General features: G+C 40.7%; 1 protein-coding gene across 8 annotated transcripts in view; it reads left to right on the top strand.

Annotated features, from left to right (window-relative positions):
* Positions 1–15,177, top strand: part of Itpr2 (inositol 1,4,5-trisphosphate receptor type 2) — a 484,436-nt gene that overhangs the window by 431,369 nt on the left and 37,890 nt on the right. For all 8 annotated transcript variants that reach the window (XM_048787344.1, XM_048787341.1, XM_048787343.1 and 5 more), the window contains one exon: positions 5,545–5,705. In XM_048787344.1, the coding sequence (XP_048643301.1) occupies positions 5,545–5,705 (161 nt within the window). The remainder of the gene's footprint in view (positions 1–5,544; positions 5,706–15,177) is intronic.

Raw genomic sequence — 15,177 nt, 5'->3', positions numbered from 1 at the left:
AGGTATCCCCCAATAGCTCACATGTGAGATAAGGCAAGAAATTCAGAGGAAAAATGATTGGGTTGTGAGAGTCTTAATCAGAGGATTAATCCCCTGATAGGGATTAACTGAGTAGTGACTGAAGTGGTAGGTGTGGCTGGAGGAGGTGGGAATTGGGGCTTGACTTTGGGGTATATATTTGTATCTGGCAAGTGGAGATCTCTCTCTGCTTCCTATCATCATGTAAGCCACATTCCTCTGCCATATGCTTCTGCCATGATGTCCTGTCTCACCTTGAGCCCTGAAGAATGGAGCCTGCCTCTGAAACTGTGAACCCTCAAATAAACTTTTCCTCCTAAAATTGTTCTGGTCATATTTTTTAGTTACAGCAGCAAAAAAGGTAACAAGAAGGAGATGTGGATAGACTAGGTGTGATGAAACAACATGACAGGCTATCTTGCTCTGGAAATATTACCCTAATATAAATCATGTCAGAAAATTCAGAATCATTATTGATTCCTCCTTCACCCCAAGTATATACCTGTAATTATATAGATCTTTCAAATTTTCATTCCAAATACCTCTTCCACCTCTCTTATTCATTTACGCAATTTTTCTTTTGAGTGTAGGTGAATGTCTACTGTTTGCTAGAAATTATGCCAGGTGCTGATATTATAAAAAGTTAATCAGACAGTAAAGTGGTAGAGGCTGAGACAGAGACAGACATTTTCTTAGTCAAGTGTTGGAGTCCCCGAGATCAGCCATCTAGCTGTCTGTGGGAGTCAGTGGTGCAGTGTGTGAGCTGAGTCTTGAGGAAGGAATATTTGCAAGGCAAAAAGAAGAGGAGGTGGAGGCAGAGACTTGATGTATTTGGAGAGAAAGAGAAAGAGAAACTGCCAGAGTGGATTGTCAGCGAGTGGAGTCTAAGGATCACCTCAAGTTCCCCACTCAACAAGGACTTCCTAAACAGCAGTGAAGGAGGAGACTTTTAATGAGCTATGTCTGACAGGTCCACAAGCTACCCCACAGGATTTATCAAGTAGGCAGCTGGAAGTGGAAACTGAAGTTGAGAAGAAAGGCTCATACTGGAGATGAGGATTGAGAAACCATCAACGTGATGATTGTTAAGATGGTGGGAATCTGTGGCAAAGCCCAGTGAGTAAGAACCCATGCAGAGGAAAGAACCTGTTCTGCTCTCAGCTCCCCACCACACTGCCCTAGTGCCTCATTCTCTACCTCAGCCCTTTCTCTTCTTCTAAATTCTGCCCAGGAGCTACTTGAAGTACAGCTCTGAATCTGCCAATCTCCTCTCAAATGTCTTCCAAATGTAGTGCAAGCACCACAGCTTTGAGTTTAAAGCTCTTTGTGGTTTGTGCCAAACACACCACTCCATCTTATTTCTGGGGGTTCCCTGTGAACCAACCAGGAACTGACATATCCCTGGACAGGTCATCTACCTTCATCTCTAGTTTTGCCATGCCAATTCCTCTGCCCATGTGACAAAAGAATGTGAGCTTTAGAGGCAGAAGTATTTTTATTTAAATACTGACAAACTCTTCCATTAACTAGAAGATTCAACTTGAGTAATTTGTTGAATTATTTAGAATCTATTTCTTCACATGCTAAAAAGTCATATTGAATCATTGTAATTATGATAGTGTATTTAGACATAAATAAATATGTTGTTGACATAAATAGGTGCTCATCAAATATTAAGCTCATTTATTAAGCCATACACCTCTTTTCCACTTGCCATAGTCATGTTCCAAGGCAGGATTTTTAAAGCTTCACACTTGTTAGAAACCATTTAAATATGCCTCGTCAATTCATTTTGCTCTCTTTATCCTTCCACTTTAGCAAATAACACAAGTTATCTGTTCCTCTACCATATCATGGATTACTCGGTATGAGAAACATTGTGTTTGTAGCATTATTGTCTTGCAAGCAGTAGGTGTTTGAATTGAGAACTGTAAATTTTACTATAATCTACACCCCCCCATCTCTCTCTTTCTTGATAATAGCTCTATTAAGATATGTTTAACATGCCTTACAGCTCTCACATTTAATGTCTATAATTCAGTAGTTTGCAGCAAATTCGGAGTTGTGTGTAGATCACTATAATCAATCTTAGAATATTTTTATTGCCCCCCCAAAAAAGAACCCCTACACTTTAACCATCACCCCCCCAACTTCCAACCTCCTTAGATTTGGGCAACCACTGATGTATTTTTAAGATTTCATATAAATGGGATCAAAATATCTAGTCTTTGTGACCAATTTCTTTCACTTAGTATGATGTTTTCAAGGTTCATTTTATACCCTGTATTCAGTACTCCAGATCTTATTATTGCAAAAAAAATTACATTTTTTGCATATATCGTATTTTGTTTCTGGTCATCAACTGAAGGACATTTGGGTTGTTTCCACTTTGGGCTATTATAAATAATGCTACTATGAGCATTATTTATGAGCATTTTTTATTACTATTCCTGGCTATTGTATGTTTCTTTTTTTCTCTTTTCATGAACAGGTTTTTTCTATATTTTTATTGATGTATTATAGTTGTACATAATGATGGGATTTGTTGGTACATTTTCATACACACACACAATATAATTCGGCCAATATCCCTCCCCAGTATTTCTCTCCTTTCCTCCCTCCCCTGGTCCCTTTCCTCCACTCTACTCATTTCCTTTGGATTTTCATGAGATTCCCCACACACGTACACACACACCTTTCTTTCCCTTTTTCCTCTTTGTCTTCCACATATGAGAGAAAACATGACCCTTGACTTTCTGAGTCTGGCTTATTTCACTTAACATAACCATGAACAGATTTTTGTGTGAACATACATTTTCATTTCTCTTGTTGGACCTGTGGGTGGAATATGCTGAGTCATATGGTAACTCTTCTGTCTAACCTTTTGAGGAACTGCCAAACTCTTTTCTAAAGCAGATGCATTATTTTATTTCTACTAGCAGAATATGAGGGTTCCACATCCTTGCCCATACTTGTCACTATCTGATTTGCTTGGGTGTTTTTCTTTTTTTTTTTAGCCCAGGGATGCTAAACCACTGAACCACACCCTCAGCCCTTTTATATTTTATTTTGAGACAGGGTCTCACTAAGTTGCTTAGGGTCTTGCTAAGTTGCTGAGGCTGACTTTGAACTTGGGATCCTCCTGCCTCAGCCTCCTGAGCCTCTGGAATTATAGGAGTGTGCCAGTGTGCCTGGCTATATTGTATGTTTCTTTCTTTCTTTTTTTATTTAATTAATATAGCATCTTAGTAGAGCTATATTGTATTAGTGAAATATTCTTAATTCATTCAGTCTGTGTTTTGTTGAGTGCCCTCTAAGTGCCAGACACCATTCTCAGCTTTTGGAACCACTGGTGAAGTTAAAAGACAAAAATATCTGTCCAGGGGAATCTTAAGTTCTAATGGGAAGAAAGACAAACAATAAGCAATAAATATAATAAATTCTTATTCAAGTTTCTGGCTAAAATGACATCTCTTTGTTCTGTGCTAATTAGCAGTAAAGATTTTTTCTTGCAGTCATTTTTACCTCTTTATCTTAGAGTTGAGATCCAGTCTCACAACTTTGCCCTGGCTGTATTCAGTCTACTGGTGGGTGATAGGCATCATAGGAAAGAGGAAGAAAGAGAAAAAAGGCGATCAAGAGTGTCGGCAGAGAGGGAAAGGACTGGTAGTGAGTTAATAGGGTGATTGAGTTAGGCTATGTTGAGAAGGTGAGATTTTGGCAAAAGCTTAAAGGTGAATGAGTCAGCTGAGGAGATATCAGGGAGAAGAGTTTTGTGAACAGAGGAAGCAACCAATCCAGAGTCCCTGAAGCAGGATTCTGTCCAAGGAATAGCAAGGAGGCCAGTATTGTTGTTAGCATAGGAGCTAGCAACAGAGAATACAGGAGGCGAGAAGGTTAGTGTGGCTGTGAGCCAAACTATGCAGGATTTAGCAAGTAAATGGTGCATGAGGGCAACCTTGTACTAAACAGTTATTCATTCTTTATCTGAAATTCAAACTTAACTGGGCATCCTGGGTTTCATTTTGTTTTGTGCGTTTAGCAGCTCTACTTGTAGGCCATTGTAAGGACTTGGCCCTGGACTGAAGAGGTGAAAGGCCACTGCAGGTTTTGCATCAGAGGAGAGACACCATTGTGTTTCGGTATTTAAGGGATTGCTGTCTCTTTTGTGCTGAGAACAGGCCATGGAGAGCACCAGTGGGAACAGAGAGGTCTGGGAGGCTATTGCAGTAATCGGATGAGGGATGATGATGGCCCAGACTGTAGTGGCAGCAGTGGAGGGGGTGAGAAGTGTTCAGGATTCCAGATATGTTTTGAAAGTCCAACCAAAAGCATTTCATCATGGATTGGACCATATGCTTGAGAGGCAGACAGAATTCGAAGATGACTCCTAGGCTTTTGGCTTGAACAACTGAAAGAATAGAGTTGCCATCAAATGAAAGGAGAAGGACTGTGGTTAGAGCAGATTTGGGAAAGAGGAGTTGAGTTTATTTGGGTATACTGAGCTGAAGACAGGTCATAAGATGGGGCATAGCCATTAGCCACTGAATATTGTGATGTTTTTCATAAAAATATTCAATAATGTAAGTTAAAAGGCACACCTTTTAACACACTCACTGGGGACAGATTTTTTTTTTTTTTTAATTTAGTGTGCCTTGTATTTTATTACCTAGAGGATCTTCTTTATGCTTGAATGGGCTTTTTAAAGTGGTTAGAGAAAGAGTAGCCAAAACTGGAATTCAGTTTCCTGGTTTCTTCTCCAGGATCTGAACTCAAAGCCAGACTCAATCCCAACTCCCCATTTTACCTGGCAATGGAATTCATTTTTCCATAGATGTTCTTCTTCATTTTCATTCATTTCCTTTCATCTACTCAATGTCAGGAGAAAAGAATCTTACTGCCCAAATTCATACTTCGGTGTTCTTTCAGAGGCTGAAAATGTGCCCAGGAGATTGAACAGACTCTTCCCCTCCCCCAGTACCTGGAGCATGGAAGTCTAGCGGTATAGAGTAGCATGTGAGTCCTCGATGCCCCCAGAGTCTGGCTGGTTTGCTCTGTTCATGTGCCCTTCACTGATTATAAGAGGTTCTGAAGACAGGGCTCTCAATGCCTTTCCTCTTTTAACCCATGTCCTGAATAAAATAATGTTTTTCTACCCTGATGAGCAAGTATACCTTTTCTTGCACAATTATTTTACTTCTTTTTCTTAGATTTGTGATCCAGTTTGACAGGTTTGCTATAGCTATATTTAAAATTACGTGTAAAGTTTAAGTCTACAATAGGATTGTGCATTTCCAAGGATCCATGGGAGGAAAAATAAATATTAGTTAGCAAGAAATCTATAAACTGTGGTCTTTTTCCTAGAGGTCTTGCGTACTATGTTGTTTTTAATCATAACATTTTAAATTGGCACACTGTTTCAGCAGGCATTTTTTCTCAATAATGATTATGTTTTGTTTTTATGCTAAAAAGTTAAGTGCTGATTAAATGACAAATTACATATATTGTATTTCTTGTGTTTTGCAGGACTTGAGAGGGACAAGTTTGATAATAAGACTGTTTCATTTGAGGAGCATATTAAATCAGAACACAATATGTGGCATTATTTGTACTTCATTGTCCTGGTGAAAGTTAAAGACCCAACAGAATACACTGGACCTGAAAGTTACGTGGCTCAAATGATTGTGGTGAGTGACCAGAGCATTGGAATCTGTGACCATCTGTGTTCTGCACACTTGCACCTTTTCTATCTTTCCCTTCTTCCAGAATAGAATGGCTCTAGCAATGTTTTTAATAAGCCCATAACCACTGAAGAACCTCTGTGTGGCCTAAATTGCTGGTTCCCAGTAGATTTCTTGGTTTTTCACCCAAATCTAAAACTCAAGTGCACATATAATATGCACATAATTCTCCTATGGGATAGTCTGTGCAATGAATAGCATCTTCTTAGTGATGTCTGTCACTTTCTGACCTCATGCCTTCTATCACTGCTGATCTCCTAATTCCCCAAATCTGGAACATTCCTATTGTCAAATGTGAACAAAAGATTCATGCTTTATGAAATTCCTTGATTTTCAAAAATCAAAAGTTTAAGAAATTAAATTCCATGTAGGAAGAGTATGATATTTAGTCCTAACAGGAGAGTCCTGGTTTCCTGGCAGCATATACTTTGGATTGATTTGCCAGAGTTCGTGATGGATTTTTATCGATCCTGCCACGTGTCGTTACTTATAGCTCCTCATTAAGATAAGCACAGAGGATATGGTTGTCCATAATTTGAAATTGCTTCTTTTGTCTCATAGAAAATTAAAACTAACTGGCCCAAAAGGAAGTTAAAGTTGTCACTTTAGCGTGGCACTTTTAATAAGCATAATTATAACTGTATCAATTCTCGTATACTTATAACAAACAAGCCTGTACATTGGGTTTTTATTTTCCTCAAAGACCATCCTACAAAATTGTGTTCACTGTTTGAGAAAGAGATCTTAGAGAATGCATGGTCCTCCTTGCTGCTCGGTTCTCAGGATAATTAGCATCAATGCAATGGGGTCAGAACAGGAGAACTTAGTTAACAGTGGCTCTAGGTCCTTGCCTCTGGGGACTTATCATCCATGTAGAAAAGCAGGGACCCATCAGGAGCAACGAAAGAACATTTTTAGTGAGAAAGATATTGATAAGTGCAGATTGATACAGTAATAATGTTCCTTCCTATCAATATCAATGTGTCACAAGAGTGCTACATGTAAATGGAATTTTTATAGTTCAAGATTTTTCATATTTTTTTATTATTGACTTTCATCTCACTGTAAGTTGTTTTCTCTGCATTCATTTGACAGCAGACAGAACCTAATTTGGTCTTTCTTTTTCCACTTTTGCCTTTCTGCCCTCTTCCCTTTTTAAGTTGCGGGGGTGGCGGGGTGGGGGGTGTTAACCATTTGAGGTTGTGCCTTCACAGTGGTCATTTGCACATTCTTGGTCTGGTATGTGAGAAACATTTCGTTTCTGCTTGCTGGGAAAAAATGGTACATCAAGCATTACATTTTAAATGTGAACTCACATTGCTGCACTATATCAAAGTTTGAATAAATCTAATCAATAGTATTTATTAGGTTCCTATGATATCTTTTAGAATAAAAGATTTCAGGGAATACAGTGAAAAGTCTGCTATATTCCCCTGTGCCAAGGAATTTAGAGCTTAGTCAGAGAGATGGGGGATAGCAAACCAAAAGTAGAAAAGTTCCACACGAGTTATACAAATGAAAATCTGTGAAGTGACATTTAACTGGATGGGGGAGAAGGAGAATTGTGTGTGTGTGTGTGTGTGTGTGTGTTTGTGTGTGTAAGATGGGGTAGGGGGAGAAGAGGGGGCCAGCATAACAGACAGGGCAGGATTTGTGCAGGTAGGGTTTATCTGCTAAATAAAAGTGAGTGCCTGTAGGAAGGAGCAGTCTGAACACAGGCATAAAAGTGGGACACGCAGACCCTCGAGGGATCGTTAGTTGCCCAGTTTTCCCTGGCATCCAGTCCGATTAGAATGAATCCCTGAGAGACGTGGCAAGAAAAGTAGATGGGACTTTTGAGTAACAAATACAGGCATTTGGGTGTTATTTCATCAGCAATGTGAAGCCACTGAATATTATAACTAAGAGGATAGTGTGATCCGGGACAATAATCAAGTAGTGGCACATTGGTGTGTAAGATGGCATTGAAGGGAGGGGGATATAACATCAGAGATGGTATTTAGCAAGGGATGAAATTGAGTGGTGGATGGGGGAGGAGCAGGAGGTGGAAGAGAGCAAGATGAACCTGAGACACCTGACAGTGACAGCCTGGTCATTGGGAGAAAGGTGGTGTGTCAGCTTCAGAAAGTCTCTTTGTTAGGAAGAGAAGTTGGTCAGGGGAAAAGACTTGTTGATTTTGAAGTGAGACTGAAGAGTGAGAATTGTGGATTCAAAGGAATGTCAAGGTGGCCACAGTATGAGTCTTGGAGCCAAGAAGATCAAACTTGTGCTCTACTACTTATTGGCTGGGTGGTCTTGGATGTCATAGATGAATCTTAAAACCTATCTGAGCCTCTTCTCAAGTGAAGAAACTATGGCATCTCTCATAGGAGTGCTGTGAGATGTTAAAATGACCTGGTAGAGTGAAGAGACTTGGTAAATGAAGTTCTAATATTGACTGTCCACATGGAAGGACCATTGAAGCCACCAATCTACAGACTGGTGGGAGAAGGGGGAGAGTGTAAAGAGTGAGGAGAGAGCCCAGAACAGAACCTGGGAGTCCCCCAGAAGAAAGATGAGTGAAATAGATAGAAAAGAAGACAGTAAAGAGGCAGAAGGAGAATCAGGAAGTAGAGCTTGTCAAAAGCCCAGAGATGAGTGTTTCAGGGCCAGAATTCAACAGCAGCAATTGCTGCAGAGAAGCCATAAAGAAGAGACAGGTCACAGCCTTTGGATTTTGTAATGCAGAAATCACCCAATGACCTTTTCCCACAAGAGAAGACTGCTGTGAAAATGTTGACCCATCTTTAGCCTTCACAGTAAAAGCAGCATTTTACCAGGCACTTGTGCTTGGATCTTTAAGTATCCAAGTCCTTATGCATGTTTCTACCCATTCCTCTTCTGTCAGAGCTCTTTCCAGAACCTTGACAGGAGGGATAAGAGCCCACAAGCTTATTCCAGCCTGAAACATCTCATTCTCATCCAAGCAATGCACATCCCAGGGAACAGGCTCCATTCCTGAATTTTAATGAACAGAGGACAGAAGAGTGAATTAGCTTAGGTCTGAATGGAAACAAAAATTTGTTCACATGGAAGATTGCTCATTTTCTGAAATGGTGTTTTTGGAAAACTAAAAATCTGTAGCTGACAAACTCAGTTCAGAAAATCTGTTACACCAAGCTCCATGGAGACTTTGGTCTCATAATCCCGAGCCTCATAGAGAGACAAGATTTTAGAACATGTATAAGTCGAAGCGCGTTTACAGTTGAGTTTGAAGACTGGGAGTTTTTTTCCCCTCCCTCCAGAGATAGCTCCTCTTAACAGTTTGGTAGGAAACCTTCCAGGTGTCTTCCTGCTGCTCTTATTTTTGTTCCTTAAAACATGTTTTTTTACCAAGTTGATGTAGGTGCTTGTTTATCAATAGGCTTTGCAAGGTGCTTCATAATCAATACAGCTTTTACCCATAAGGGTTTATGCAAAAGAAAATGAATTCATCTGAATTTTGTTACACTAAGGAAATCTGATTTGTGCCTTGGGACTTTTAGAAAATGCCTCCTACCTTTTGGTGAAATGGGAAAAACAAGAATATAATATAACAAGTGTGGGGAATGTTTCTCCATCTGGATGATTTCACCTTCAGTGCTTCACCCTTATACTTTATTACCATGTCAACATGTATATGTATACCAAATATTCATTAAGACATACATTTAAAATAAATTAATATGCTACTTCTATTCTGTGGATTAGAATTTTGGGAAACATGTTTGTACATCTGTATTAATCCAATGATAAAAATCAGGAGTCTGAAATATTAATCAGAACTTAAAACTGCTGTACCCTTTCATTCATACTCTCAGCCAAGATGTTTAGAAGCCCGTGTATGAATATTCAAATTAACACAAAGCATCTGCTGGGATCTTGTTAGGGAAGATGCAGGTAGATCAAGGTATTGGGGAATGTATTTTCTTCTGGCAAGCAAACCCTCATTTTTGATAAAATAATTGATATTTTGAGTTGGTATTTATTGGGAAGAGAAAATAAGGGAAAAGAGGGCCCACACGGGAAAATAGAAGTAATGAAAGGAAATCCAGTAAACAAGAGGTAAATATAAAGAAATAAATCCCCAGGCCTTCCGAGAGTAATGGCCTTTGAGCATCACAGAGCCCCTTTGCTTCTTCTATCCAAAAGATGATGACTGAGGAGGAACAGACAAAATAGCAACCATTAGAAAAAAAAATGCCTCAGGCTTTTTAGCTGTTTCTCTAAATTTGGAGGATATTTTCAGGTTTTCAGTGTTGTTTGCCGAGATATGTTAGGGATCTTTGGAGATGTTTATTACTTAATGCAACAAACAGCAAGACCCAAACCAGAGTTGCATATAAGAGCTGTGTGTGTGCAGAGAACTGCTGCCTCCCCAAGCATCCTGATGGATGGCACTGGGCTGTGACTGAGACCCTGGCTGCTCCCCACCCATCATGACCATGGTTTGCGGGATCATTTCCTCCCGTTAGCGCTTCTTGACATTATGACAATATAAACCAAGACAATTTAATTCATATTTTTCTGAACATAATCATCTGTCTTCACACAGAAAATAATTGTAAGTTTCTTGAAGGCCATATCCAGGTAGATAGTAGCGGTTTGTTCTACACAATACCAGGGCAAATAATGTCTGTAATGTGTATTAAAAGCAATTCAACATCCATTGCTAGTGGCTATGCTAAAAGTTTGATGTATAAGGATGAAGAAGAAATCATCTCTTCCCCCATGAAACTTAAAACATTTATTGAGTAAATCAAAAAAAGTAAGGAAATTAATAAATAAATGGTTTCTTTTTAGTCTTCTGGCACTTGAACACAATTTATAGAAAGATACAGCAAAAATAGATGGGAGAGAGAGGTACATGAATTTCTCATTAGTCAAATGCTCATTCCCTTCTTTAAAATCAGAAGATAAAGGTGTGGCAGGAAGGGGTTATATCACTTGAACCAAGTGTAGAGAATTCAACATTAAAAATCAGATGACTGATTTGAGGGCTGAGGTACTTGCATGCCTCCCTGGTCTCTCTCCTAGAGTGTCCGAAGCCCAGCCCCTTCCCTCCCACACACAGATGCTTGGGAGAGTGCCTGAGGCTGCTTCCAGAGCAGAGGGGCAGCTATCTACATGGATGTGGGGCTTTTTGTTGTTGTTGTTGTTGTTGTTTGGCATCCTTCACCCTTAAGAATGAATCCTTCCTTGTAGTGATCTGTTTAGATCTTAGGAAGAGAGGGATCATCCTCTTCATGAATTAGAAATCTATTCAGTCATTCCTTCAGCCACGTAGGGAGGGGAAAAGAACTTATGATTTTCCAGATGTTGGTTTCTGAGTCTGGAACTCAAAATCAGTCTTGTTTAGTTAAACCATATTTTTGAGCAGTAACTACTGGAGCGGGGAGATGTTTGTGCTCATGGAAGACATCAAATTGTCTACAATATATATGCACCCTGCCTGCCTCAGCACATTTGCCAACTTAATTTCCACATTATTGTTATGTGTCATAATTCTGAAATTATATGTTCTGATTCCATTATTTCTAATTTACACTAATTGTGTAATTGGATCTAATGAAGCCAATTATGTAACATCTTAATTTTTAACTAAAACCTATTTTAAAGATTTCAGAACTTATTAAGACAACGTTTTAAAAAATGTTTACATGTCACGGCAAGCCAAGGGGGTCTCCACAGCTCAAAATGCACAATTAAGAGGCCAGTGTATACATTCACAGAGCCACCACCTTCTCCCCACATTTTAAGTGCAGACATGTGTCTTTAATTTAAAAGGGATCTGTCTCAATTCCCAACTCCAGATTTCATTGTCATAGCCGGAGACCCCCTCCATATTATTCACATTTTCTATTTGGTATGCATGTGCAAGATGCATGAATTAACCACCTTTTTACACTCATGTTTACACCTTTTTAATCCTCTTTTTTGTTGTTTGTTTGTTTGTAAAACAGACAGACTTGGAAGTGTTTAACAGTGGCTGCACATGGAGCCTGAATCTAGGAGACTGTATTGCAGTGCTCAGCTTGTGAGACCTCAGTGCTAGAAATGAGGGGAAAGGGATTTGGGCCAAATAATTTTGGAATGATTTTCATGGATGGAAGTGGGCTGGGGAATAAAGACAAAGGCAGGCAGAAAGGCCCTAACTCTGAGCTTTCCTAGGTTACTTCCTTCCTGAATTGATCCCAAACTGGATCTGCTGGTGTCTGGGTGATTGTCCGTAGAGTTTGAGAAGCCAGAAGTGGCTTTTGTTGGTTGTTCTAGAAGAAACTGGGTGCCAAAGAATCAACTGGGCTCTAGAAGATGGAGTTTGATTTTTTAGGATTTCTATTTACAAGATTGATGACTTGACTTTGCTTCTCAAATTGCCCATTGATAATGTATGTGTAATGAGTCAGAACTCAGAATGGAAGCCTGCTGAACTTTGATAGGCTGTGGAGGCCTCCTCCTGTGCCAGGCATTAACCTTCCCATTGCAAGTCTTGGAGAAGGGTCAAGGCAAAAATCCTGGGGAAAAACTGGGAGGATCCTATTATTATTATCCCCATTTCACACATGAAGAAACAGAGGCTTAAAGAGGATTATAACTTGCTCCTAGTGGCACAGCGCAAGCAAAGGGATGCTGTGTCCATAACCTGTAAGTGGTCAATCAGAGTCTCCTAGTACTGGGTCCTATACAACACGTAAAGCAAGAAGCCACGGTTCCTCTGAGGGCAGGCAAGGCCAGCTGTACCCAACGCTCTCAGCTGCACACTTGGTGCTTTAAAGAAGAGGGGCTATAAAAATCCAGGCCACAGGGCAGGGAATGGACCTGGCCAGGAGGTCAGATGACAGCCCTACAATAGCAGGAAGGCCTGAGAGGGGTTCAGATAGGAAAATGAGAACCTGTTCAGAACTGGTTGGCAATTGCATGCCTCTTACAAAGATAGGAATATTGCAATTATAATGATTCCAAATGCAGGCAAGAAAGAAAGAGGCTGCAGAATATTCTGTGTTTAATTTGACAAGTACTTACTGGGGAGCAGTCTACACAAGGCACTGATAAAAACAAGAATAAAACATCTTCACCACCCTCACAAAACCACAACTTAATGGGAAGGACAGCTACATTCACCAGAAAATACAGTGTCTATCACGACTCTGGTAAGGGACAAAGTAGACAGTGAAAACAAATTACATCATTGCTCCCCTGCAAAAAGACCCTTGCATGATACTTAGGATTAAATCCCAACTCTTTCATGGACCTTTCCTCAGGGTGACTCTGGCCAACTTCACCAGCCTCTTTGCTTCACACCTTCTTTCTTCACACCAATTGCACTGCAGCCACATTGGCCTTCTTGCTGGTCAGTGCCTTTGTGTATGTGTGCTTTCTGCTTGTCCTGGTTGTCCCCCGGCTCTTTGCATGCAGTCCCCTCCCTGACTCCCTCATTCTTGTTACTTTGTCTTATCACCCTTTATTTCTTTCAGCATTTATCTCCAACATCAGACTGTTCCGTATTTATTAATATTTTTAGTGCTCACCTCACAATACACACTCCAGTAGGGCATTTGCGTGCTGTTTTGTTCTCTGCTATATTTCCAGCAACTACATCAATGCCTAGCACATAGTAGGCACTCAGCATGGATTTATTGAGCAAAATAACCGTCACCGGAGCACAGAGGACAGACAGTTATTTGTGGCTGAGGTGCTGGGTGCTGTTTCACAGAGAAGACTGTGAGGAGAGTTGGGCTTAGGAATGAGGAGTACTTTGACAGAAGGGATGGAAGGAAAGTGGTCCAGTGCCGCAGTCTGGCTGGGCACAAATGCCGCAGTCTGGCTGGGCACACAATCACGAGCCACCACACAGCTTGTAGATTCAAACAGCAACTCTTTATTCCCGAACTCACACCAGCCGTATACAAACACGTTCTGGGGAAATTCACGTTCTCTGCCCAAATCCACGTTCTCTCCCAAATTCACGTCCACTGGGCTTCTGTCTCCCAAAATATACTGTCTGAATCCCGTGAGAACTCAAGGGGAACTCAGGCAGCAGGATACGCCCTATTCCCAGCAGGAATAATCTTAAACCTTAAACCTGGAACCTAAACTGGGAATGCCCTAAACCCGATTATGTTAAACCGGGAACACCCTAATCCGCCCTGGTCCTTGAGCAAGGTCACCTACATTTAATGTCACTGCAACATGGGGTACGCTGGCAAGGAAATTGTCATACCTACTTGGCTAATGGCTCCCAGCAGTCCAGGCAGAAAGTGCATTTTAAAGTGAAAGTGTAAGATAAAAAAGGGAAATTAGTTAAATACATGATATGTACTAGCAGCTTTGCAGGTCATCTTACTTCACTATACCCAATTTTATCATTCGAGGTTCAGAAGTGCTGTTCATCCAAGGTGCTCAGTAAAGAAGTCCAAACACAGATCTTACCTTTACCCAATCCCTCATCTAGTGAGAAATCAGGTAAAACTTAACTAAGGTCAAATATGTGTAAATCAAGTATTGGAGAAAAGGTAGGGGAAAAAACTCAAAAGCCAAAAGACAACTTTTAGAAAGAGGAAAGCTCATTCTGCTTCTCTAGTAGTTGTATGAATTAAAATTCTTAGTGTTGAAGCTGCATTCTTGGAGCTGTGATCTCAAGTACCTTGAAAATGCAGGCTATGTGTCGTTTTCCACTTTTGTCAAAAGATATGCTCATTCAGCAAACACATGTTGAGTGCCTACTGCATTCCAGGCCCTGAGCTAGGCCTTGGGATTCAAAAAGAGGCAGAGCTAACCCAAGGAAGCAGGAGCCCAGGTTCAGGAGCGACCACACACACAGTGGTGCAGCAGAGCAGAGGGCCTGGGAAGGCAGGCTTCCTGGAGGCCACACCTGGGAGCTCCAGGGGAGCCAGGGAATGAGGACTGAGATGGCAGACGGAGCAGATGGGTATGTCTGGAGAAAGAGTGAGGGTGGGGAGACCAGGAGACTCCAGTGGTAACCAGGAGCCAGAGCACAAAGGGCCTGTGTACTTACTTAGAAGTTTTTACTTTTGCCTGAAAGCTTAGGGAAGCCACCCAGAGAGTAAACCAAAGAGACAGGGCAGATTTAGATTTTAGAAAGCATGTTGCATAGCAACATAAGAAACAGATTCAAGGGGTCATCCTGGGGCTGGGGGGGGGGGGAAACTAGTAGAAAAATTTCATTGCCCAGAAACAAGAATAAGAACTCAGACAAAGGAAATGCCAGTAGAAATGATGGCCATGGAAAAATGAAGGCAGAGGCTTTAATGAAGGTAAAGGGAAGGCCATTACATCCCCAGGCCTTGGATAGTTTGGGGGAGGCTGTGGGAGGAGTAAGCATGCCATAGGTGTAAATTGAGGAGATGTGATCAGCTTAGTTTGGTTTATAATATTCAAG

Source organism: Marmota marmota, unplaced genomic scaffold, assembly GCF_001458135.2.
Source record: "Marmota marmota marmota unplaced genomic scaffold, marMar, whole genome shotgun sequence".
Classification (NCBI taxonomy): Eukaryota; Metazoa; Chordata; class Mammalia; order Rodentia; family Sciuridae; genus Marmota; species Marmota marmota.
Note: the sequence above shows the minus strand (reverse complement) of the source record. Positions and strands in the feature narration are given on the sequence as shown.